Genomic DNA, 25,506 nt, shown 5'->3' on the forward strand with positions numbered 1-25,506 from the left:
TCGTCCGCCCCTCATCGCCCGCCCCTCTTTTACTTGGCCTTGGACCTGCGCCCGCGCCGGCTCTTTCCCTCGCTCCCTCCGCTCGTGCCAACCCTGGGCTTGCCCCGGCGCCCCGGCGTCACCGCTCTGCCCGCCGCCGCCACCGCCTCCGCCTCCTCCTCCTCGGCACCACCTCCCTCCTTCTCATCCTCCTTCTTCTCTCCCGGCCCCTCCTCCAACGCTTTCGCCGCCGGCTCCGGCTCCGGCTCCGGGGCGGCCGGCGTCCCGGGCGGCGGGGATCCCGACGGCGTTCGAGGCAGATCTCTCTGGCCCCCGTCGCCGCTCGTTCCGCCGTCTGCCGACTCCGCCGCCCCGGGTTCGAGGCCGGGCGGTTGCGCCGCCGGCTCCGGCTCCGGCTCCGGCTCCGGCTTGAGCAGGGCGTCCTCGTCAACGTCACCGTCGGCTTCTTTCGCCGGCGCCGCGCCGGCGGTCGCGTCGTCGTCCGAGCCCAATATCGCGTCCGTGTCTCGCCCCCCGCCTGCGCCGCCGCTGCTGCTGCTGCCGCCGCTGCTGCTGCTGCCGCCGCTGCTGCTGCCGCCGCTGCCGCTGCTGCTCCCGCTGCCGCTGCTGCCGCTGCTGCCGCTGCTGCCGCTGCTGCTGCTGCGCTTGCGCTCGCCGCTGCCGCGCTTGCGCTCGCCGCTGCCGCGCTTCGGCGTTGGCGCTGCTTCTTTGGGCTCGGCGGCGGCGGCGGCGGCGGCTGTAGTGGTGGTGCTAGCGGCGGCGGCTGTAGTGGTGGTGCTAGCGACGGTGGCCGTGTCGGTGTTGGTATAATCGATAGCTTCCTCCTCCTCCTCCTCCTCGTCGTCATCTTCCTCCTCCTCGTCCTCTCCCACCTCCCCCTCTTCAACCTCGTCCTCACCAGTGTTGTTCTTGTCATCGTCCTCCTTTGAGAATGGATCTTCTCCCTGTGGTTGAGAGGTCGTGAGAGGTTGTGTGTGCGTGTGGGATTCATTTACAAGGCTGGGAGAGTTCAGGCAAACAGTGAGTGCGGAACGACATTTTTAAGTCGGAGATTATTTTTTGGTGGCCGGGCTCAGACCCTCAACTTGCAGCAACTCGGTTTGTGTGAGTCTATGACTATCTGTGTGAGTCTATGAGTCTCTGTGTGAGTCTATGAGTCTCTGTGTGAGTCTATGGATGTCTGAGTGAGTCTATGGCTCTCTGTGCGAGTCTATGGATGTCTGTGTGCGAGTCTATGAGTCTCTGTGTGAGTCTATGGCTCTCTGTGTGAGTCTATGGATGTCTGAGTGAGTCTATGGTTCTCTGTGTGAGTCTATGGCTCTCTGTGTGCGAGTCTATGAGTCTCTGTGTGAGTCTATGGCTCTCTGTGTGAGTCGATGGCTCTCTGAGTGAGTCTATGGTTATCTGTGTGAGTCTATGGCTCTCTGTGCGAGTCTATGGATGTCTGTGCAAGTCTATGGCTCTTTGAGTGAGTCTATGGCTCTCTGAGTGAGTCTATAGCTCTGTGTGAGTCTATGGCTCTCTGTGTGAGTCTATGGATGTCTGTGCAAGTCTATGGCTCTTTGAGTGAGTCTATGGCTCTCTGAGTGAGTCTATGGTTCTCTGTGTGAGTCTATAGCTCTCTGTGCGAGTCTATGGATGTCTGTGCAAGTCTATGGCTCTTTGAGTGAGTCTATGGCTCTCTGAGTGAGTCTATAGCTCTCTGTGTGAGTCTATGGCTCTCTTTGCGAGTCTACGGATGTCTGTGCAAATCTATGGCTCTTTGAGTGAGTCTATGGCTCTCTGAGTGAGTCTATGGTTATCTGTGTGAGTCTATGGCTCTCTTTGCGAGTCTATGGATGTCTGTGCAAGTCTATGGCTCTTTGAGTGAGTCTATGGCTCTCTGTGTGAGTCTATGGCTCTCTGAGTGAGTCTATGGTTCTCTGTGTGAGTCTATGGCTTTCTGTGCGAGTCTATGGATGTCTGTGCAAATCTATGGCTCTTTGAGTGAGTCTATGGCTCTCTGAGTGAGTCTATGGTTATCTGTGTGAGTCTATGGCTCTCTTTGCGAGTCTATGGATGTCTGTGCAAGTCTATGGCTCTTTGAGTGAGTCTATGGCTCTCTGTGTGAGTCTATGGCTCTCTGAGTGAGTCTATGGTTCTCTGAGTGAGTCTATAGCTCTCTGTGCGAGTCAATGGGTCTCTGTGCGTGTCAATGGCTCCCTTTGTGAGTCTTTGGATGTCTGAGCAAGTCTATGGCTCTGCGTAAGTCTACGCCTCTTCATGCGAGTCTATGGCTCTCCGAGCGAGTCGATGGGTCTCTGTGTAAGTGTGCGTCTCTGTGTAAGCGCGGGTCTCTTGAGCGAGCCTACGGGCGTCCGTGCGAGTCTCCGGCTCACTGAGCGGGCGCGCGGCTGAAACCCGGAGTAGAACCCGGGCGTCCTGAAGCTCACCTTCTTGTACATCTCAAACTTGGCGCGGGTGCCTTTATTGGAGATGAGGTGTCGAGCTACTTGCTGCACCGTCTGGCTCCTGGCCGCCTCGTACACCTGCGCCGAGACACGCCGAGGGCGGCAACTCGCAAGCGCAACAGCGGCAAACGCGCGCGTGGAGCAAGCGCGCACGAAGACCCCCGCGCCCGCCCGCCGGTACACAGCCCACCAACAGACTGTTGGGGGCAAGTGCCGTCAGCGAGCAACGGCACCGTTCAAGGCCGCCGCTGCGGTGCACATCAAGGGGGGTGGGCGGTCAGCACCACGCCCCGAAGGTGCCTCGCGTCCCCAGCGGCGTTGGCGTTTAACCACACACGCCGCTGCACCGGGTAACTCGTTTGAGGCCGAGTCGACCCTAGTGGGAGGCCCCGGGACCGGTTCACATGATCGTCGCTGGTGGTGTTGGCCGCGAGAGCGTGGAACGGAACTCGGGTCGCCGGGTTCGTAGCGCAAAGACAAAGATCCCCCGTGTAGCCTTAACAGACTGTAGGGGCAAGTGCTGTTAGCGAGCACCTACGAAGGCAGGAACGGTACACGAGGGGGTGGGTGGCCAGCACCACGCCCGAACGCCTTTGTCTCCCCAGTGGCAATGTATACACACCGCACCAGGTACTCATTTGAGGCTGAGTCGACCTAGGGGAGGCCCGGTTCAGATAATCGTCACTTGGTGTTGGCCGTGAGCGGGAATCGAACCCGGGTCGCCGGGTTCATAGCGCAGCGTAGCGCTAACCGCTACACCGCCGCTCACACACACACACGTACTCACACACACACACACCACGCACACACACACACCACGCACGCGCACAGCACAAACGTACAACAACGACCTCCGTTGACCACTAAGCGGCGGTGACGTCACCATGGCGCTGGTGCTATGAGCTTGCACGCACGCACAGCATACACGCCACAACATCGCGATGACGTACAGCGTGCATCGGGACGGGAAGGGGGGGTGGTTAAAGTCTGACCACAGATCGGAGAACAGACGGACCGCTCCCCCCCACCCCCACCCCCCCCCCCAGTTCCGATGACCCCCCGCTCCAGCGCTGTCCTACCAGACAGTCTCGTCCCTTCACCTGATGAAGGCCACTTGTGTTGTGGCCGAAACGTCGTGAGAATTTTATCGTGTTATTTTATTTCATTAATTTATTATTTTATTCTCATTCTACGTGGTGGTGGTGACTTTACCGAGAGAACCAAAGAAGATGAATCCTTGCAGTCACGAAAGCTTTCAATCGAAATTTATGACCCCCCATTCAAATTCCGACAACAACGCACGTGCGCGTGTGAATGACAATAACAACAGACGACAGAGAGAGAGAGAGCGAGCGTAGGGCCAGGTCACCTCCTTGCGGGCGATGTGACACTCCGACTTGACGTGCTCCTGCACGGAGCTGGGGTCGAGCGGCATGAAGACATCACAGGCCAGGCAGTGGGACAGCGACACCTGGCGCAGGCACAGGTCCGGCTGGACGTCTACGGCGCGGGAGACACGGAGACACACGGAGGGAGAGACACGGGGAGACACGGGGAGACACGGGGGGGGGAGACACGGAAGGGGAGACACGGAGGGGGGAGACACGGAGGGGGAGACACGGGGAGACACGGGGGGGGAGACACGGAGCGGGAGACACGGAGGGGGAGACACGGAGGGGGAGACACGGAGGGGGAGACACGGGGGGGGAGACACGCAGGGGGAGACACGGGGGGGGAGACACGGCGGGGGAGACACGCAGGGGGAGACACGGGCGGGGAGACACGGAGGGGGAGACACGGGGGGGGGAGACACGGAGGGGGAGACACGGGGGGGGAGACACGCAGGGGGAGACACGGGGGGGGAGACACGGCGGGGGAGACACGCAGGGGGAGACACGCAGGGGGAGACACGGAGGGGGAGACACGGGGGGGGAGACACGGCGGGGGAGACACGGGGGGGGGAGACACGGGGAGACACGGGGAGACACGGGGGGGGAGACACGCAGGGGGAGACACGGAGGGAGAGACACGGACAGGGAGACACAGAGGGGGAGACACGGACAGGGAGACACGGAGGGAGAGACACGGAGGGGGAGACACGGAGGGGGAGACACGGGGGGTAAGAGACGGAGGCGGAGACACGGACAGGGAGACACGGAGGGGGAGACACGGGCGGGGAGACACGCAGGGGGAGACACGGAGGGGGAGACACGGACACGGAGACACGCAGGGGGAGACACGGAGGGGGAGACACGGGGGGTAAGAGATGGACACGGAGACAAGGACACCACGGGAGGAGATGGACATGGAGACAGAGACACAAGGAGACAGAAAGACATGGTAAGCCAGCATTCGTGTAAAGATTTGAATGTCGAAGCACTACTACAATGTCTTGGCAACTTACACGGAGACCCATAGACTCACACAGAAATACACACGTACACAGACCCATAGACTTACACAGACCCATAGACTCACACAGAGACCCATAGACTCACACAGAGACCCAAAGACTCACACAGAGACCCATAGACTCACACAGAGACCCGTAGACTCACACAGACTCAGAGACCCATAGACTCACACAGAGACTCACACAGGCGTCAACACACGCTCGCTCACCCTTCATGGGAACGCGTCCATCAGGGATGTTCATTTGTTGGCGCCGTTTGGACATCCGCCGATTCTTGTGAACGGTGCACTCCTGCCAGCAACATCACCACCACCGTCAGCAACATCACCACCACCACCATCATCAGCAACATCGCCACCAACATCACCACCACCACCACCATCAGCAACATCACCACCACCATCAGCAACATCACCACCACCATCAGCAGCAACATCGCCACCACCATCAGCAACATCAGCACCACCACCATCATCAGCAACATCGCCACCACCATCAGCAACATCAGCACCACCATCATCAGCAACATCGCCACCACCATCAGCAGCATCACCACCACCATCAGCAGCATCACCACCACCATCAGCAACATCATCACCACCATCATCACCACCATCAACAACATCATCGCCACCACCATCAGCAGCATCACCACCATCAGCAACATCGCCACCACCATCGGCAACATCATCACCACCGTCAGCAACATCATCACCACCATCAGCAGCATCATCTTCACCACCATCAGCAACATCACCACCACCATCACCACCATCAGCAACATCACCACCACCACCATCAGCAGCATCATCATCACCATCATCATCACCACCACCATCAGCAACATCATCATCACCACCACCATCAGCAGCAACATCACCACCATCAGGAACATCACCACCATCAGCAAACACATCACCATCATCATCATAAGCAACATCATCAGCATCGTCATCAGCGGCATCACCATCAGAAACATCATCACCACCATCAGCAACATCATCACCACCATCAGCAACATCATCACCACCATCAGCAACATCATCACCACCATCAACAACATCATCGCCACCACCATCAGCAGCATCATCGCCACCACCATCAGCAGCATCACCACCATCAGCAACATCGCCACCATCAGCAAACACATCACCATCATCATCATAAGCAACATCATCAGCATCGTCATCAGCGGCATCACCATCAGAAACATCATCACCACCATCAGCAACATCATCACCACCATCAGCAACATCATCACCACCATCAGCAACATCATCACCACCATCAACAACATCATCGCCACCACCATCAGCAGCATCATCGCCACCACCATCAGCAGCATCACCACCATCAGCAACATCGCCACCACCATCAGCAACATCGCCACCACCATCAGCAACATCATCACCACCATCAGCAGCATCATCTTCACCACCATCAGCAACATCACCACCACCATCAGCAGCGTCACCACCATCAACATCATCGCCACCACCAGCAGCAGAATCACCACCATTCAGCAACACCGCCACCACCATCACCACCATCAGCAACATCACCACCATCAGCAGCATCATCATCACCATCATCATCATCACCACCACCATCAGCAACATCATCATCACCATCAGCAGCAACATCACCACCATCAGGAACATCACCACCATCAGCAAACACATCACCATCATCATAAGCAACATCATCAGCATCCTCATCAGCGGCATCACCATCAGAAACATCATCACCACCATCAGCAACATCATCACCACCATCAGCAACATCATCACCACCATCAGCAACATCATCACCACCATCAACAACATCATCGCCACCACCATCAGCAGCATCATCGCCACCACCATCAGCAGCATCACCACCATCAACATCGCCACCACCAGCAGCAGAATCACCACCATTCAGCAACATCGCCACCACCATCACCACCATCAGCAACATCACCACCACCATCAGCAGCATCATCATCACCATCATCATCACCACCACCATCAGCAACATCACCACCACCATCAGCAGCAACATCATCATCACCGCCATCAGCAGCAACATCACCACCATCAGGAACATCACCATCAGCAAACACATCATCATCATAAGCAACATCATCAGCATCGTCATCAGCGGCATCACCATCAGAAACATCATCACCATCAGCGTCATTATTACAAGCACCCTCACCGGCACTGTCACCATGCCATCACCACCGCTGTCATCACGGTATAAGTAAATACATCATCACAGCATCGTCACCAACACCACACTGTGGTGCAATGTGCTGTATCGTTCCTCGCGTGGTGGTGGGTGGTGGTGGTGGGTTGGAGGGGGGCCCTCACGTGCAGGAAGTCGACGACGCGCGAGTCGCTGGCGTGCGCCTGGCGCAGCAGGCCCAGGCTGCTGCCGTGCAGCTCCCCGCCGTAGTGCTCCTCCATCTCGGCGGCGTGCAGCGTGCGGAACGAGCACAGAGCGCAGTGCAGCGTCAGCCTGCACCGCCGCCGCCGCCACCGCACACAGGGAGACGCCCAGACCGTCGCGGTGCATTACCGTCACCACGCGCACGTGACACGCACGCACCTCACACACACAACATGCATACACACCACACACACCACACGCACCTCGCACACGCAACACGCCCGCACAACATGCATACACACCACACACACGCACCACGCCCACACAACATGCATACACACCACACGCACCTCGCACGCACCACGCCCACACAACATGCATACACACCACACACACCTCGCACGCCCACACAACATGCATACACACCACACGCACCTCGCACACGCACGCACCACGCCCACACAACATGCATACACACCACACGCACCTCGCACGCACCACGCCCACACAACATGCATACACACCACACGCACCATACACACGCACCACTCGCACACCACAAGCACACCGCGCACACACATCCTTTGCATCTCTATCAATCGCACACAAAGATCCCCTCCATAGAGTGCAAAGCAGTCAGACTTGAAGGAAGAAAGGGATCTCAGTGGTAGCTCTGTGACATCCGCTTGTGTGTGGATCAGTGTCAGCTGAAGGGATCTCAGTGGTAGCTCTGTGACATCCGCTTGTGTGTGGATCAGTGTCAGCTGAAGGGATCTCAGTGGTAGCTCTGTGACATCCGCTTGTGTGTGGATCAGTGTCAGCTGAAGGGATCTCAGTGGTAGCTCTGTGACATCCGCTTGCGCGTGGATCAGTGTCAGCTGAAGGGATCTCAGTGGTAGCTCTGTGACATCCGCTTGCGTGTGGATCAGTGTCAGCTGAAGGGATCTCAGTGGTAGCTCTGTCACATCCACTTGTGTGTGGATCAGTGTCAGCTGAAGGGATCTCAGTGGTAGCTCTGTGACATCCGCTTGCGTGTGGATCAGTGTCAGCTGAAGGGATCTCAGAGGCAGCTCTGTGACATCTGCTTGCGTGTGGATCAGTGTCAGCTGAAGGGATCTCAGAGGCAGCTCTGTGACATCCGCTTGCGTGTGGATCAGTGTCAGCTGAAGGGATCTCAGTGGTAGCTCTGTGACATCCGCTTGCGTGTGGATCAGTGTCAGCTGAAGGGATTTCAGTGGTAGCTCTGTGACATCCGCTTGTGTGTGGATCAGTGTCAGCTGAAGGGATCTCAGTGGTAGCTCTGTGATATCCGCTTGTGTGTGGATCAGCGTCAGCTGAAGGGATCTCAGCGTTAGCTCTGTGATATCCGCTTGTGTGTGGATCAGTGTCAGCTGAAGGGATCTCAATGGCAGCTCTGTGACATCCGCTTGTGTGTGGATCAGTGTCAACTGAAGGGATCTCAGTGGTAGCTCTGTGACATCCGCTTGTGTGTGGATCAGTGTCAGCTGAAGGGATCTCAGTGTTAGCTCTGTGACATCCGCTTGTGTGTGGATCAGTGTCAGCTGAAGGGTTCCCAGCTCTGTGACATCCGCTTGTGTATGGATCAGTGTCAGCTGAAGGGATCTCAATGGTAGCTCTGTGACATCCGCTTGTGTGTGGATCAGTGTCAGCTGAAGGGATCTCAGCGGTAGCTCTGTGACATCCGCTTGCGTGTGGATCAGTGTCAGCTGAAGAGATCTCAGAGGCAGCTCTGTGACATCCGCTTGCGTGTGGATCAGTGTCAACTGAAGGGATCTCAGTGGTAGCTCTGTGACATTCGCTTGTGTGTGGATCAGTGTCAGCTGAAGGGATCTCAATGGTAGCTCTGTGACATCCGCTTGCGTGTGGATCAGTGTCAGCTGAAGGGATCTCAGTGTTAGCTCTGTGACATCCGCTTGCGTGTGGATCAGTGTCAGCTGAAGAGATCTCAATGGTAGCTCTGTGACATCCGCTTGTGTGTGGATCAGTGTCAGCTGAAGGGATCTCAGAGGCAGCTCTGTGACATCCGCTTGTGCGTGGATCAGTGTCAGCTGAAGAGATCTCAGTTGTAGCTCTGTGACATCCGCTTGTGTGTGGATCAGTGTCAGCTGAAGGGATCTCAGTGGTAGTTCTGTGACATCCGCTTGTGCGTGGATCAGTGTCAGCTGAAGGGATCTCAGAGGCAGCTCTGTGACATCCGCTTGTGTGTGGATCAGTGTCAGCTGAAGGGATCTCAGCGGTAGCTCTGTCACATCCGCTTGCGTGTGGATCAATGTCAGCTGAAGGGATCTCAATGGTAGCTCTGTGACATCCGCTTGTGTGTGGATCAGTGTCAGTTGAAGGGATCTCAATGGTAGCTCTGTCACATCCGCTTGCGTGTGGATCAGTGTCAGCTGAAGGGATCTCAGTGGTAGCTCTGTGACATCCGCTTGTGTGTGGATCAGTGTCAGCTGAAGGGATCTCAGTGGTAGCTCTGTGACATCCGCTTGCGCGTGGATCAGTGTCAGCTGAAGGGATCTCAGTGGTAGCTCTGTGACATCCGCTTGCATGTGGATCAGTGTCAGCTGAAGGGATCTCAGTGGTAGCTCTGTGACATCCGCTTGCGCGTGGATCAGTGTCAGCTGAAGGGATCTCAGTGGTAGCTCTGTGACATCCGCTTGCGTGTGGATCAGTGTCAGCTGAAGGGATCTCAGAGGCAGCTCTGTGACATCCGCTTGCGTGTGGATCAGTGTCAGCTGAAGGGATCTCAGAGGCAGCTCTGTGACATCCGCTTGCGTGTGGATCAGTGTCAGCTGAAGGGATCTCAGTGGTAGCTCTGTGACATCCGCTTGCGTGTGGATCAGTGTCAGCTGAAGGGATCTCAGTGGTAGCTCTGTGACATCCGCTTGTGTGTGGATCAGTGTCAGCTGAAGGGATCTCAGTGGTAGCTCTGTGATATCCGCTTGTGTGTGGATCAGCGTCAGCTGAAGGGATCTCAGTGTTAGCTCTGTGATATCCGCTTGTGTGTGGATCAGTGTCAGCTGAAGGGATCTCAGCGGTAGCTCTGTGACATCCGCTTGCGTGTGGATCAGTGTCAGCTGAAGAGATCTCAATGGTAGCTCTGTGACATCCGCTTGTGTGTGGATCAGTGTCAGCTGAAGGGATCTGAGGCAGCTCTGTGACATCCGCTTGTGCGTGGATCAGTGTCAGCTGAAGAGATCTCAGTTGTAGCTCTGTGACATCCGCTTGTGTGTGGATCAGTGTCAGCTGAAGGGATCTCAGTGGTAGTTCTGTGACATCCGCTTGTGTGTGGATCAGTGTCAGCTGAAGAGATCTCAGAGGCAGCTCTGTGACATCCGCTTGTGCGTGGATCAGTGTCAGCTGAAGGGATCTCAGAGGCAGCTCTGTGACATCCGCTTGTGCGTGGATCAGTGTCAGCTGAAGGGATCTCAGCGGTAGCTCTGTCACATCCGCTTGCGTGTGGATCAGTGTCAGCTGAAGGGATCTCAATGGTAGCTCTGTGACATCCGCTTGTGTGTGGATCAGTGTCAGTTGAAGGGATCTCAATGGTAGCTCTGTCACATCCGCTTGCGTGTGGATCAGTGTCAGCTGAAGGGATCTCAAAAGCAGCTCTGTGACATCCGATTGTGTGTGGATCAGTGTCAGCTGAAGGGATCTCAGTGGTAGCTCTGTGACATCCGCTTGCGCGTGGATCAGTGTCAGCTGAAGGGATCTCAATGGTAGCTCTGTGACATCCGCTTGTGCGTGGATCAGTGTCAGCTGAAGGGATCTCAGTGGTAGCTCTGTTACATCCGCTTGTGTGTGGATCAGTGTCAGCTGAAGGGATCTCAGTGGTAGCTCTGTGACATCCGCTTGCGTGTGGATCAGTGTCAGCTGAAGGGATCTCAATGGTAGCTCTGTGACATCCGCTTGTGCGTGGATCAGTGTCAGCTGAAGGGATCTCAGTGGTAGCTCTGACATCCGCTTGTGTGTGGATCAGTGTCAGCTGAAGGGATCTCAGTGGTAGCTCTGTGACATCCGCTTGCGTGTGGATCAGTGTCAACTGAAGGGATCTCAGTGGTAGCTCTGTGACATCCGCTTGTGTGTGGATCAGTGTCAGCTGAAGGGATCTCAGCGGTAGCTCTGTGACATCCGCTTGTGTGTGGATCAGTGTCAACTGAAGGGATCTCAGTGGTAGCTCTGTGACATCCGCTTGTGTGTGGATCAGCGTCAGCTGAAGGGATCTCAGCGGTAGCTCTGTGACATCCGCTTGCGTGTGGATCAGTGTCAGCTGAAGGGATCTCAGCGGTAGCTCTGTGACATCCGCTTGTGTGTGGATCAGTGTCAGCTGAACGGATCTCAATGGTAGCTCTGTCGCATCCGCTTGTGTGTGGATCAGTGTCAGCTGAAGGGATCTCAGTGGTAGTTCTGTGACATTCGCTTGTGTGTGGATCAGTGTCAGCTGAAGGGATCTCAGTGGTAGCTCTGTCACATCCGCTTGTGTGTGGATCAGTGTCAGCTGAAGGGATCTCAGTGGTAGCTCTGTGACATCCGCTTGCGTGTGGATCAGTGTCAGCTGAAGGGATCTCAGTGGTAGCTCTGTGACATCCGCTTGCGCGTGGATCAGTGTCAGCTGAAGGGATCTCAGTGGTAGCTCTGTGACATCCGCTTGTGTGTGGATCGGTGTCAGCTGAAGGGATCTCAGCGGTAGCTCTGTGATATCTGCTTGTGTGTGGATCGGTGTCAGCTGAAGGGATCTCAGCGGTAGCTCTGTGACATCCGCTTGTGTGTGGATCAGTGTCAGCTGAAGGGATCTCAGTGGTAGCTCTGTCACATCCGCTTGCGTGTGGATCAGTGTCAGCTGAAGGGATCTCAGAGGCAGCTCTGTGACATCCGCTTGCGTGTGGATCAGTGTCAGCTGAAGAGATCTCAGAGGCAGCTCTGTGACATCCGCTTGTGTGTGGATCAGCGTCAGCTGAAGGGATCTCAATGGTAGTTCTGTGACATCCGCTTGCGTGTGGATCAGTGTCAGCTGAAGGGATCTCAGTGGCAGCTCTGTGACATCCGCTTGCGTGTGGATCAGTGTCAGCTGAAGGGATCTCAGCGGTAGCTCTGTGACATCCGCTTGTGTGTGGATCAGTGTCAACTGAAGGGATCTCAGTGGTAGCTCTGTGACATCCGCTTGTGTGTGGATCAGTGTCAACGGAAGGGATCTCAATGGTAGCTCTGTGACATCCGCTTGTGCGTGGATCAGCGTCAGCTGAAGGGATCTCAGCGGTAGCTCTGTGACATCCGCTTGTGTGTGGATCAGTGTCAGCTGAAGGGATCTCAGTGGTAGCTCTGTGACATCCGCTTGCGCGTGGATCAGCGTCAGCTGAAGGGATCTCAGCGGTAGCTCTGTGATATCCGCTTGTGTGTGGATCAGTGTCAGCTGAAGGGATCTCAGTGGTAGCTCTGTGACACCTGCTTGCGCGTGGATCAGCGTCAGCTGAAGGGATCTCAGCGGTAGCTCTGTGATATCCGCTTGTGTGTGGATCAGTGTCAGCTGAAGGGATCTCAGTGGCAGCTCTGTGACATCCGCTTGCGTGTGGATCAGCGTCAGCTGAAGGGATCTCAGCTCTGTGACATCCGCTTGCGCGTAGATCAGTGTCAGCTGAAGGGATCTCAGAGGCAGCTCTGTTACATCCGCTTGTGTGTGGATCAGTGTCAGCTGAAGGGATCTCAGTGGTAGCTCTGTGACATCCGCTTGCGTGTGGATCAGCGTCAGCTGAAGGGATCTCAGAGGCAGCTCTGTTACATCCGCTTGTGTGTGGATCAGTGTCAGCTGAAGGGATCTCAGAGGCAGCTCTGTTACATCCGCTTGCGCGTGGATCAGTGTCAGCTGAAGGGATCTCAGTGGTAGCTCTGTGACATCCGCTTGCGCGTGGATCAGTGTCAGCTGAAGGGATCTCAGTGGTAGCTCTGTGATATCTGCTTGCGCGGGCCGCTATGCCAATGGGAGTGCTCCACGGCAAGACCCCACTCACCAGTTCTTCTCAGGCATCTCACAACCACGCCGGCCCTCATCTGCAACAAGACACGGCGCTCCATTCAAACCCCCGCACCGCTCTAGCCAGGGGGAGAGGGAGGGGAGGGAGAGGAGGGAGGGAGAGAGAGGGAAGGAGGGGATGGAGGGGATGGAGGAAGAGGAGGGAGGGAGAGGGGAGGGAGAAAGGGAAGCGAGGGAGGGAGGGAGGAAGGAGGGGATGGAGAGAGGAAGAGAGGGGAGGGAGAGGAGGGGAGGGCGAGGAGGTGGGGGGGGGGAGCTGCGGGTGTTAATGTAAAATCGAGTGACAGAAACAACATGGATTTAGGGCGATTATTGCTCAAAATCAAACACACACAAAGACAAAGATATTCATATTCTTAGCTCTTTCGGTAAAGTCACGTTGAAGGGAAACAATAAAATATATATAAAACAATAAAAAATTCTCACGACGTTTCGACCATAACACAAACGGTCGTCATCAGGTGTGAAAAAACCCTACGGCAAAAAAAGACAAAGATCCCCCGTGCAGCCCTAACAGACTGTTGGGGCAAGCGCTGGTAGAGAACAGCACCCTATGAACGCCGGCACGGCACACGAGGGGGTGGGTGGCCGGCACCACCACGCCTGGCCGCCTTTGTCTTCCCAATGCCGGTGTTTACCACAGACCGCACCGGATTACTCATTTGAGGCCTAGTCGACCAAGGGGGAGGCCCCATGACCATGTTCAGATAATCGTTACTGGTACACACGCACGGACACAAAACTATTGGCCAAATATCCCACCGTTGAAATATCTCACCGTCAATTTGACTCAATTGGGATCACAGCAACAACAGCAGATCCGGCTGCCGCCTCATGAAGCCAGTTGTAATTGCTGGCGAAACGTCGTACACAGATTGTAAATGTTGTGGCTTGGCTCTCCAACAAACCGGTGTGCTGTACTATTATACTACACTATACACTACACTATATACTACTATACACTACACTATACACTACTATACACTACACTATATACTACTATTACACTACTATACACTACACTATATACTACTATACACTACACTATACACTACTATACACTATACTACTATACACTACACTATATACTACTATACACTACACTACTATACACTATACTATACACTACTATACTATACACTACACTATATACTACTATACACTACGATACACTACACTACTATACACTACATTATATACTACTATACACGACACTATACACTACGATACACTACACTACTATACACTACATTATATACTACTATACACGACACTATATACTACTATACACTACTATACACTACACTATACACTACTATACACTACACTTACACACTGCACTATACACTAGTGCTGTACTAGTGACGAATTGGCACGTTCTGTTCGCCTGTGTTGGGTGGTGGCGGGTTTTACCGACACATTCATATATTCACGCGATCCAACCCAAAAAAAATTAACTCCATTACAGCAGCAGCAACTTTTCAACGTGAACCCCATCCCCCACACGGCAAAAAAACACTTGGCAGGACGCTCCTGAAAGCCGGGTGAACGAGCGGCGCGCGAACAAACTCACCGCAACTCGGGACTGGCGCACCGCCGGAGGACGGCGGCACCTGCAACAGTCGCAGCGTTTCAACAACGCACCGCGCACCGCACACAGGCACCGCACGGAGGCACCGCGCAGAGGCACCGGCACGCACCGCGTGCACACACGCATGCACACGCACCGCGTGCACCAGACACACACACACACACAAACTGTGTTATTCACAGACACGTACAGTCCACTGCTGGATGAGGGCCTCCCCATGCCATGCATAAAGCGGGGCGAGGGGAGAGGGTCAGTACTTGACCTGGATGTGGAAGCACAGAAGCACAGTCCAACAATTGTGTTTGCTGCACTGCCCTCTGCAGCCCACTACCTACAACACCCTGCCGTGCCTGGCAGGGGCTGGCATGGAGACCAACGAGTGGCCTGTGAGTTATTGTGTGGGCGTGTGAACGGGGTGGGCGAGTCAGTGGTTGTGCGAATGACTGTGTGTGTGTGTGAGAATGTGAGCGAGTGGTGCGTGAATGATTGTGTGGTGTGTAAACGGATGGGTGAGTCAGTGGTTGTGTGCGAATGAGCGGGTTTGAGTGTGGTACATGGATCAGTGAGTGGCGTGTGAATTAGCGAGGGTGAATGGGGGGGGGGGGGTGAATGAGGGGTGCCTGAATGAGCTGGTGAACGGTCGAGCGGATGAGGGAGCGAGTGGTGTGTCAATGAGTGAATGAGACAGTGGCGAGTGAACAAGTGGTTGAGCAAGGGTGAATGGGTGAGTGGACGAGTCCGTGCTGGGAGTGAGCGAGTGGTAGTGAGAGAGAGAGAATGAGCGGCGAGTGGCTGAGCGAGCGAGAGTGAAAGGGTGTGAGTGTGTGTTAAGTGTCATTTAACAAGAGGCAGTGGCTGACACTGGGTCATGGGCAGAGGGTTAACGGAGGTCATGAGGTCATCACAGGGGTCAGGGGGTCCTCACCAAAAGTGTCATCTTGCCTCCTGCAAACACTGCGGAGTGACACGCGCACGCACGCACACACGTGTACACACACATGTACACAGACGTGTACACACACGCACACACGTGTACACACGCACACACATGCACACGCGCACACAGGTCAAAGCGCAGCAATTGGGTCAATCCCAGTGTGAAGTGGTGTGCGGGTGAGTGGAGTGTGTGGGTGAGTGAGTGAGAGGGGTGTGGGTGGGTGAGTGAGTGCGGTGTGGGTGGGTGAGTGAGAGGGGTGTGGGTGGGTGAGTGAGTGGAGTGTGTGGGTGAGTGAGTGAGAGGCGTGTGGGTGGGTGAGTGAGTGAGAGGGGTGTGGGTGGGTGAGTGAGTGAGAGGGGTGTGGGTGGGTGAGTGAGTGAGAGGGGTGTGTGTGGGTGAGTGAGTGGAGGTGTGTGGATGAGTGAGTGGGGTGTGGGTGGGTGAGTGAGTGGGGGTGTGTGGGTGAGTGAGTGCGGTGTGTGGGTGAGTGAGTGGAGGTGTGTGGATGAGTGAGTGGGGTGTGGGCGAGTGAGCGGGGTGTGTGGGTGAGTGAGGTGTGTGAGTGAGTGACAGGGGTGTGTGGGCGAGTGCGGTGTGTGGATGATTGAGTGGGGTTGTGTGGGCGAGTGCGGTGTGTGGGTGATTGAGTGGGGGTGTGTGGGCGAGTGCGGTGTGGGTGATTGAGTGGGGGTGTGTGGGCGAGTGCGGTGTGTGGGTGATTGAGTGCGGTGTGTGGCCTGGCACAGGTGCCGTGGTGACGTCACCGTCACTTGGTGAATGGCGGTTGTTGTATTGTGGTGTGTGAGCGAGAGAGTGGTGTGTGGACGAGTGTGAATGAGTGATGTGGTCTCATTCATGGGTGTGTGAGTGAATGAATGAGTTGGTGCATTGCTGAGTGAGTGAGCGGGTGAATGAGCAAGTGAAAAAAAACAAGTGGTGATCCAGGATAACATGAGTCACCGTGGTGTAAGTGTAATTGAGCGAGCGAGCCGGTGAGCAAAGAAATGTTTGAATAAGTGAGCAGACTAGTGTATGGGTATGTGAGAGAGGATGTGAAGAGTGTGGTGAGTGGTTGTTTAAGTGGTTGTGTCCGTGTGTTGTGTATGTATGGATGAGTGTGCGAGCGAGATTATGAGCAGACGGGCGTACGAGTGTGTGATGAGTGAGCAAATTAACGTTTGGATGAGTATGTGGAGAGTGTGTGGGCGGGTGAGTGCGCGAGTGAGTGAGCGAGTACGTGAGTAAGTGAGTACGGGAGGGAGCGAGTGAGCATGTGAGTGAGCACGTGAGCGAGCACGTGAGTACGTGAGCGAGCACGTGAGTGAGCAAGCGAGCATGTGAGTGAGCGAGTGAGTGAGCAAGGGAATATGTGAGTGAGCGAGCGAGCACGTGAGTGAGCGAGCACGTGAGAGTACGTGAGCGAGCGAGTGCGCGAGCATGTGAGTGAGCACGTGAATAAATGAGCGAGCACGTGAGCGAGCGAGCATGTGAGTGAGCGAGTGAGCATGTGAGTGAGCGAGTGAGTGAGCAAGGGAGTATGTGAGTGAGTGAGCGAGCACGTGAGTGAGCGAGTGAATGAGCAAGGGAGTATGTGAGTGAGCGAGCGAGCATGTGAGTGAGTGGGTGAGTGAGTGAGCGAGCGAGCATGTGAGTGAGCATGTGAGTGAGCACGTGAATAAGTGAGCGAGCGAGCACGTGAGTGAGTGAGCGAGCGAGCACGTGAGTGAGCGAGTGAGTGAGCAAGGGAGTATGTGAGTGAGCGAGCGAGCACGTGAGTGAGCGGGTGAGTGAGTGAGCGAGCGAGCATGTGAGTGAGCATGTGAGTGAGCACGTGAATAAGTGAGCGAGCGAGCACGTGAGTGAGTGAGCGAGCGAGCACGTGAGTGAGCGAGCGAGCACGTGAGTGACCACGTGAGTGAGCGAGCACGTGAGCAAGGGAGTACTTGAGCGAGCGTGTCACTGACCGTGGCCTCTGCGGGCCACCGTCTTGAGCAGCGGAGCGGGGCTGGGTGTGTGGCGAGGGCGCGCCCGCTTGGCCTGCGCGCCCATCTCCAGCGCCGACGGCGGCGTCATCATCTTCCTCTTCACGGGCGGCGGCATCGCGCCCGGGCGCCCAAAGCCCAGGCGAGGCTGCGGGGGGACAGTACGGCGGCCCGTCAACGCTCACGGCCCGGCAGGGTGGCGCTGCGGTCGCGCCCGTTGCCTCGCGGCGCAAGCAAAGGACCCGGGGGGGGGGGGGGGGGAGGGAGGGGGGGGGGGCTCGATTGGCAACTCGGGCAGCTTTCTGCGTGCGGAGTTTGTATCGGCTAAACCGTTCGCTATTTTACACGCTTGCTTTTTTTTTCATTAACTCACTCTGTCTGTTGTTGTATCCTCAAATCTTGTAACTCGATTTTAACCCACTTCCCAGTGTGGTTTCGACTGCAAACTCGGTATACTGATGTCATACTAATAACAATACTACATTCTATCGTTAAATTTTTTTTACATTTTTATTTTTAAATATCTTTTTTTACATGTTGTGTTTCGGCTTGGCTCTGATTGTCCACGCTCAACTGACGTTGGCTGTAAATAACCACGGGCCCCTTACGTTATGGCAAGCTTTGGGGCCAATTCCTGGAGTCGTGGAGTTCTGTCATTACTAGTACGGTACATTTCATGAAAGCGTGTTTTAAAAAAAAAGTTTTCTTTAATTATTACTTATTTTTTTAGGTTTGACATTTTACTTGGTCTACTGACACTGCTAGTGAGGCTAAGCCATAGAGAAGGCTGCTGCTGTTTCTGGTGTAGGCCGCAATCAGTTTCAAAGACAATTCGTGTAACATTACAATTACATTATTATTAAAGACAATGCATGTAACATTACAATTATATTATTATCAAAGACAATGCATCAAACAGTATCAGAGTAAGTTTGTTTGCACGTTCACCACAAGTACTGCGTGTGGTTAATGCAGTAACTTATTGGTCTACCCCCCGTGCCCCTTGTAAATCTCAACGTTTATCCCGCAAAGTCCCATCACAAGTGAGAAACACAAACAGACACCAATTTTCATAATAAAGGTTTTTGGGTTGGATGGCGTTATTTATAAATGTGCCGTAACCCTCCACCATCCGACACGGCAAATCAGCAAAAAAAGTGTCACGTTGACAAAAGACAAATATATTAATAATAGGGGTTTTCCCCTTTTTTCTGGCAACAAAACTGAAACCTTTTTTACAAGGATTCATGTTGCTGCATTAACCACAATACCTGCAGTCAAAATGCAAACAAAAAACACACTATGATAATATATGTGGCATTGTCCTTGAAACTGATTGGTCCACACCAAGGGACGGCTTTCTTTTGAGCCTCGACCCAATTGGTGCTCGACCAGATGACGCCAAAAGGCGTCACACAGCTCAAAGACAATGCACTATCAAAGTAATGAGGGCTCGGGGTGAGCATCTACATCATTAGCCCTCCTTTGCCAGTACCAAAATGTAATAAAAAAGGGGAAAAACCCTATTATTACATTTTGGTACTGGCAAAGGAGGTCTAATGAGACAAATATAATCTTGGTTCTTTCGGTAAAGTCACCACGTAGAAGGGAAACAAGAAAATAATAAAAATATAAAACACAATAAAATTCTCACGACGTTTCGACTGCAACACAAGCAATCGTCATCAGGTGTGAAAACCACAGCAAGAACATTTTGAAAAAGTGGCGGTTTTCACACCTGATGATGATTGCTTGTGTTGCAGTCGAAACGTCGTGAGAATTTTGTTTTATATTTTTATTATTTTATTGTTTCCCTTCTACGTGGTGACTTTACCGAAAGAACCAAGAATATGAATTCCTGCAGTCACGAAAGCTTTAAATCAAAATTTAAGGCTGCTGCTGTTTCTGGTGTAGGCCAATGAGTTTCAAAGACAATTCGTGTAACATTACAATTACATTATTATTAAAGACAATGCATGTAACATTACAATTATATTATTATCAAAGACAATGCATCAAACAGTATCAGAGTAAGTTTGTTTGCACGTTCACCACAAGTACTGTGTGTGGTTAATGCAGTAACTTGATTCCTTGCAAAAGGATTATATTTGGTGTTTGAACATCTTAACACCTCCCTGTTTTATTGCCAGAAAGGGTAAAACCGATTCGTATTTTATCAAATATACAGCAGGCGTCAAGGTTGGGATCAAACCCACGACCTTCTGTATACCAGGCGAGGTAGTTAACATCTCCTTGCCACAGTGGTGATGACGATGAGAGACACCGCAAACCCCAAATATACAGCAGGTGTCATGGGTCGGGATCGAACCCACGACCTCCTCCATACCGGGCGAGGTATTTAACATCTCATAGCCACCGTGATGATGATAAGAGAGAGACACCGCAAACTCCAAATAATACAGCAGGCGTCAGGGGTCGGGATCAAACCCACGACCTCCTGTATACCGGGCGAGAGAGTTAACATCTCCCTAGCCACCGTGACCGTATGTCCCCTCCTCCCCGATCGGCATGGGTTGGCTTCGGCTTCCCCCGGGCTTCCTCCCATGAGCTCGGAGAACACAGCATGATCGGGCATCGGCCAAAACATCCCGAAATGTCGCAACGTTCGCTGCAAACAACTCGACTGGGGGCCACACACCCGCGGGCTTGTTCGGGGAGCACCCCATCAAGTCCAACACGACGCGCGAACGGGTTGTGTGGCCAGCACCACGGCCGACCCGCCTTCACCTCCCCAGTGGCGGCGTTCGACACACCGACGGGCACACACACACACACAGACCCGCACGAGGTTCACTCATTTAACATTTAAAGCCGAGGTGTCGCAGCCCCTGTTCGTAGCGCGGCGGCATCTACCCGCTGCACTCGCACATTAACACAACCACAAGACAAAAACAAAGATCCCCCCCCCCCCGTGTAGCCTTAAAAAGAGCGTTGGGGCAAGTGCCGTGATCGAGCGCCCTACGAAGGCCGACACGGCAACAAGAGGCGGGGAGGAGGGAGCGGTGGGTGGCCCGGCACCACGCTCGGCCGCGTTTGCCATCGCCCGCCGGGGGCGACGTTGACTACGCATTGCCTCGCCAGGCGCTTGCTGGGAGGCCGAGTCGGCCTAGGCGAGGGACGCCGGGACGTAGAGTGAAGGCCTCACCAGCAGCGGGTGGATCGAGATCGGGGCGCCGGGCACCATGCGTCCCGGCAGCAGGGACGGGAGGCGCTGGGGAGGCTGTGGGACGACTCCCATGAGCGGCGGAGCCCGGATGAGCGGCGGGCGGATTCCCACGGCGCGGTAGTGGACCGGGACGGCGCCGCCGCCGCCGCCGCCGCCGCCGCGATCAAACGAGTCGTGGGGAGAGACGAACCTGCGCCGTCGCCACACAACGCACACGGTGAGCCCGCCCCCGTGCGTCACGTGGGGTCACGGTACCTGCCGTAGTAGGTAGGGTCTCGGCTAAGAGGTCTGCAGTGTGCTGTGAATACACTGAGCAGTCCCCCCTACCACAGACTCAACACTGCACCATAGACTCAGCACTGCACCATAGACTCAACACTGCACCATAGACTCAGCACTGCACCATAGACTCAACACTGCACCATAGACTCAACACGTCCCATAGACTCAACACTGTACCATAGGCTCAGCAATGTCCAGACTCAGCACTGCCCATAGACTCAGCACTGCCCATTGACTCAGCAGTGCCCATAGACTCAGCACTGCCCATAGACTCAACACTGCCCATAGACTCAGCACTGCCCATAGACTCAGCACTGCCCATAGACTCAGCACTGCCCATAGACTCAACACTGCCCATAGACTCAACACTGCCCATAGACTCAGCACTGCCCATAGACTTAGCACTGCCCATAGACTCAGCACTGCCCATAGACTCAGCACTGCCCATAGACTCAACACTGCGCATAGACTCAGCATTGCCCATAGACTCAGCACTGCCCATAGAATCAGCACTGCCCATAGACTCAGCACTGCCCATAGACTCAGCACTGCCCATAGACTCAGCACTGCCCATAGACTCAATACTGCCCATAGACTCAACACTGCCCAAAGACTCAACACTGCCCATAGACTGATCACTGCCCATAGACTCAACACTGCCCATAGACTCAACACTGCCCATAGACTCAACACTGCCCATAGACTGATCACTGTCCATACACTCAACACTGCCCATAGACTCAACACTGCCCATAGACTGAGCACTGCCCATCGACTCAACACTACCCATAGACTCAGCACTACCCATAGACTCAACACTGCCCATAGACTCAGCACTGCCCAAAGACTTAACACTGCCCATACTCAACACTGCCCATAGACTCAACACTGCACCAAAGACTCAACACTGCCCATAGAGTGATCACTGCCCATACACTCAACACTGCCCATAGACTGAGCACTGCCCATAGACTGAGCACTGCCCAGAGATTGAGCACTGCCCATAGACTCAGCACTGGCCATAGACTCAACACTGCCCATAGACTGATCACTGCCCATCGACTCAACACTACCCATAGACTCAGCACTGCCCATAGACTCAACACTGCACCATAGACTCAAAATTTCACCATTGCCTTGTTGGTTGAGACCGGAGTCCAATGGGGGAAACTCACCGGTTTGGCGAAGGCAGGAGACCCCCGCGGCCCATAGCTGGACTCCCCAGCACTGCAGGGCGACAAGAGCGGGAGCGTTAACGTGGCACCGGGACAGCGTGGGGCAGTCGAGTCTCTGGAGTGTCTGTCGATATGTCTTTGTGTAAGTCTACGGGGTCTGTGTGTGTGAGGCTATCTGGGGGAGTCCTCCGGTTTTTCCCTGCATGTTAAGAAACATTCGTTAACAACAGTGGTTCTTAACCTTTATTGCAGCCTTCCACCCCCTCTGGTTCTCAATCGTAGAAAAATATGTTAACAAATACATAGGTTTGATTGTACTCACGTGCCTGTGCTTAATTTTTGTTTGATGACTTACCTTCTAACAAAAATATTGCCATGTCTCGCACCCCCACGTCAAGAAGAACCACTGGTTTTGAGTATTTGGCTGCTATACAATTTCCACGTGATAAGCCACTTCGTTGAGCTATCATTTGTGGCCAGGTAGCTTCTGAAAAAGAGCTACATTGCTCAGTGGGTGTTACCTGGTAAATAAACAAGTTTTTATATCGATCTCTGTGTGACGCTATGGACCTCTGTACGTATGAGCTTCTATGTAAAGTTACATCTCCGAGTCTACGGGTCTCTATGCGAGTCTGCCAGTCTCTATGCGAGTCTGCAGGTATCATTGTAAGTCTATGAGTCTCTGTGTGAGTCTATGGATCTCGGCGTGAGTTTATGGGTCTCTCTGTGAGGTTATGGGTCTCTGGGTAAGGTCTGTGGGTTTGTGCGAGTCTGTGGGTCTATGTGTGGGTTTACTGGCGGACACGTGAGTCTATGAGTCTCTGTGTGAGTCTATTGGCCTCTGTGTGAGTCTCTATCAATGACGCCACCCCCCCCCCCCATGAGGGACTCACTGGGGAAGCGGGGACTCAGTAGCGCTGCTCTCTTATGCAGGCCAGGGATGAGGGGGGGGATCGCTGATCCAACTGTACACAGCACAAGCGGATTTGTGAATACTGGCAGCAGTAGTATCATCATCATCAGCAGTGGCATGAGCATCATTCGGTAGCAAGAGCAGTAGCATTATCGGCATCAACAGCAGCATCAGAGGTTGCAAGATAATCAATGTTAAACTTCTTTCGCACCATGCGTAGCCAACCGTGTTAATCGCAGCAATAAGAGCAGTACTAAAGTAAACATGTTTGTTATTTTAGCAGGTAAGGTCCACTGAGCTATATAGCTCTTTTTCAGAAGCGACCTGGCCACAAATGATAGCCCAATAAAGTGGCTTATCATGCGGTAATGTATAGCAGCGAATCACTCTAAAGGCGCGTTTCTAAATGTGGTGGGGAAAACCGGAGGACCCGGAGAAAAATCCACGCGACCACTAGGGAGAACACGCAAACTCCCAAATATCCAGCAGGCGTCAGGGTCGGGTTCAAACCCACCCCCACTCCTGTACACCTAGCGAGGTAGTTAACATCTCGCTACCGCAGGATAGCCAGTAGCAAGATCATCATAGGCGGCAGCAGCAGTAGCAGCAGGATTAATAGAACCAACATCACAGCCCGCTGTGACAGCTGCACCATAAGCAGGCAGGCATCAGCAGTGCAAACGGGAGAAGCATCATTATGCGATAATAATCATCAGAACCGCAATCCGCACTAAATATCATCACACTCCCCCCCCCACTACCTTGATCCCACCCCCCACCCCCCCCAAAAAAAAGCACATTCCAATCTTCACCATCATATCAATCAAACCATTACCGTCATAATAATATAATAACCAGATCATTCGTGACCACCCCCATAAATCATAGCAACAACCACCACCACCACCATTACCTCAATAATCACCACCATTGCAATCACCACTACCGCACCATCATCAAAACCACCGACACCACCACCGCCACCACCACAAATAACGTAACAATCAACATCAGAATATCGATTTAACGCCGGAGATATCCGACCATGTACAAGGCCATCCAACCAACAGATTCACACCGCCCAAGCAAGACGCTTCAAAGGCCTCCTAAAGCGATGCGATGCCCCCGGCCCTCTTGATGACCCCATCCAGCGCGCCCCAATACAACCGCGCGCTTTCCCCTTCGTCTCGGGCTTATAACAAAAGGAAATTTATTTTAAATCTTTTTTTTAGCTTCGCGTCTTCCCGCTCAATGCACCGCGGTGGAGGGGGCCCCTGGCGACGGAGATCTCGAGCCTGCGGCTTTCCTAGCGGCTTCACCCCCCAAACCTCCCGCCCGCCCGCCATCCACCCACCCACCGCCGCCGACCTCCTCGACATCGGGGCGGCTGACGACGGAGACGCGAAGCGAGAGTGATTTGTTGTTCTCTTAACGAGGAGAGCCGCTAAGAGTTCTTAGCAAAGATGAGCGAGACGAATGAACGGGGAGAAGTCCAACAACAACACCACCAACACACAGAGAGATGTTCACCTCCGTGAGGGTTTGCCATCTTTGCTGGCGGGTCTCGCGAGATGTGGGGGGTGGGGGGGTGAAGTCTCGCGATATCTCAGGGAAGGGACCACAAAGCCAAAGGTCCCCCGGGTAGCCTTAACGGTCAGTTGGGGGCAAGTGCTGTTAGCGGTTAGCACTCTATGAACTAAAGACAAAGGTCACCCGTGTAGCCTTGACAGACTTAATGAGATTAGTTCACACACGTGGTAGAAGGGAGTGAGATGGAACAGATGGAGATTAGTCCACACACGGTGTAGAAGGGAGTGAGATGGAACAGATGGAGATTAGCCCACACACGGTGTAGAAGGGAGTGAGATGGAACAGATGGAGATTAGTCCACACAGGGGTAGAAGGGAGTGAGATGGAACAGATGGAGATTAGTCCACACACGTGATAGAAGGGAGTGAGATGGAACAGATGGAGATTAGTCCACCCACGTGGTAGAAGTGTGTGAGATGGAACAGATGGAGATTAGTCCACACACGTGGTAGAAGGGAGTGAGATAGAACAGATGGAGATATACCACGTGTGTGGACTAAAGGGAGTGAGATGGAACAGATGGAGATTAGTCCACACACGTGGTAGAAGGGAGTGAGATGGAACAGA

At 54.0% G+C, this 25,506-nt stretch overlaps 1 protein-coding gene across 3 annotated transcripts; it reads right to left on the reverse strand.

The window, feature by feature from the left end:
- LOC116958222 (uncharacterized) lies at positions 1 to 24,979 on the reverse strand. Of its 3 annotated transcripts, none has more exons than XM_076056118.1 (13): positions 24,880 to 24,979; positions 23,330 to 23,401; positions 22,437 to 22,488; positions 20,959 to 21,169; positions 17,775 to 17,940; positions 15,799 to 15,827; positions 14,856 to 14,895; positions 13,260 to 13,299; positions 7,218 to 7,365; positions 5,073 to 5,154; positions 3,820 to 3,950; positions 2,433 to 2,528; positions 1 to 944 (listed from the first exon to the last, which is right to left on the reverse strand). In XM_076056118.1, the coding sequence occupies exons 1-13, from the start codon at positions 24,896 to 24,898 to the stop codon at positions 30 to 32; spliced, it is 2,001 nt and encodes a 666-aa protein (XP_075912233.1). In that variant the 5' UTR covers positions 24,899 to 24,979; the 3' UTR covers positions 1 to 29. The 3 variants fall into 3 exon arrangements, with proteins under 3 accessions (XP_075912233.1, XP_075912234.1, XP_075912232.1); XM_076056119.1 differs by lacking the exon at positions 24,880 to 24,979 and adding an exon at positions 24,708 to 24,873; XM_076056117.1 differs by lacking the exon at positions 24,880 to 24,979 and adding an exon at positions 24,704 to 24,873.
- Between the last annotated feature and the right edge of the window lie 527 nt (positions 24,980 to 25,506).

This window comes from Petromyzon marinus, chromosome 74, assembly GCF_048934315.1.
Source record: "Petromyzon marinus isolate PM22_M1 ecotype Great Lakes invasive population chromosome 74, UKy_Petmar_22M1.pri1.0, whole genome shotgun sequence".
Lineage (NCBI taxonomy): Eukaryota > Metazoa > Chordata > Hyperoartia > Petromyzontiformes > Petromyzontidae > Petromyzon > Petromyzon marinus.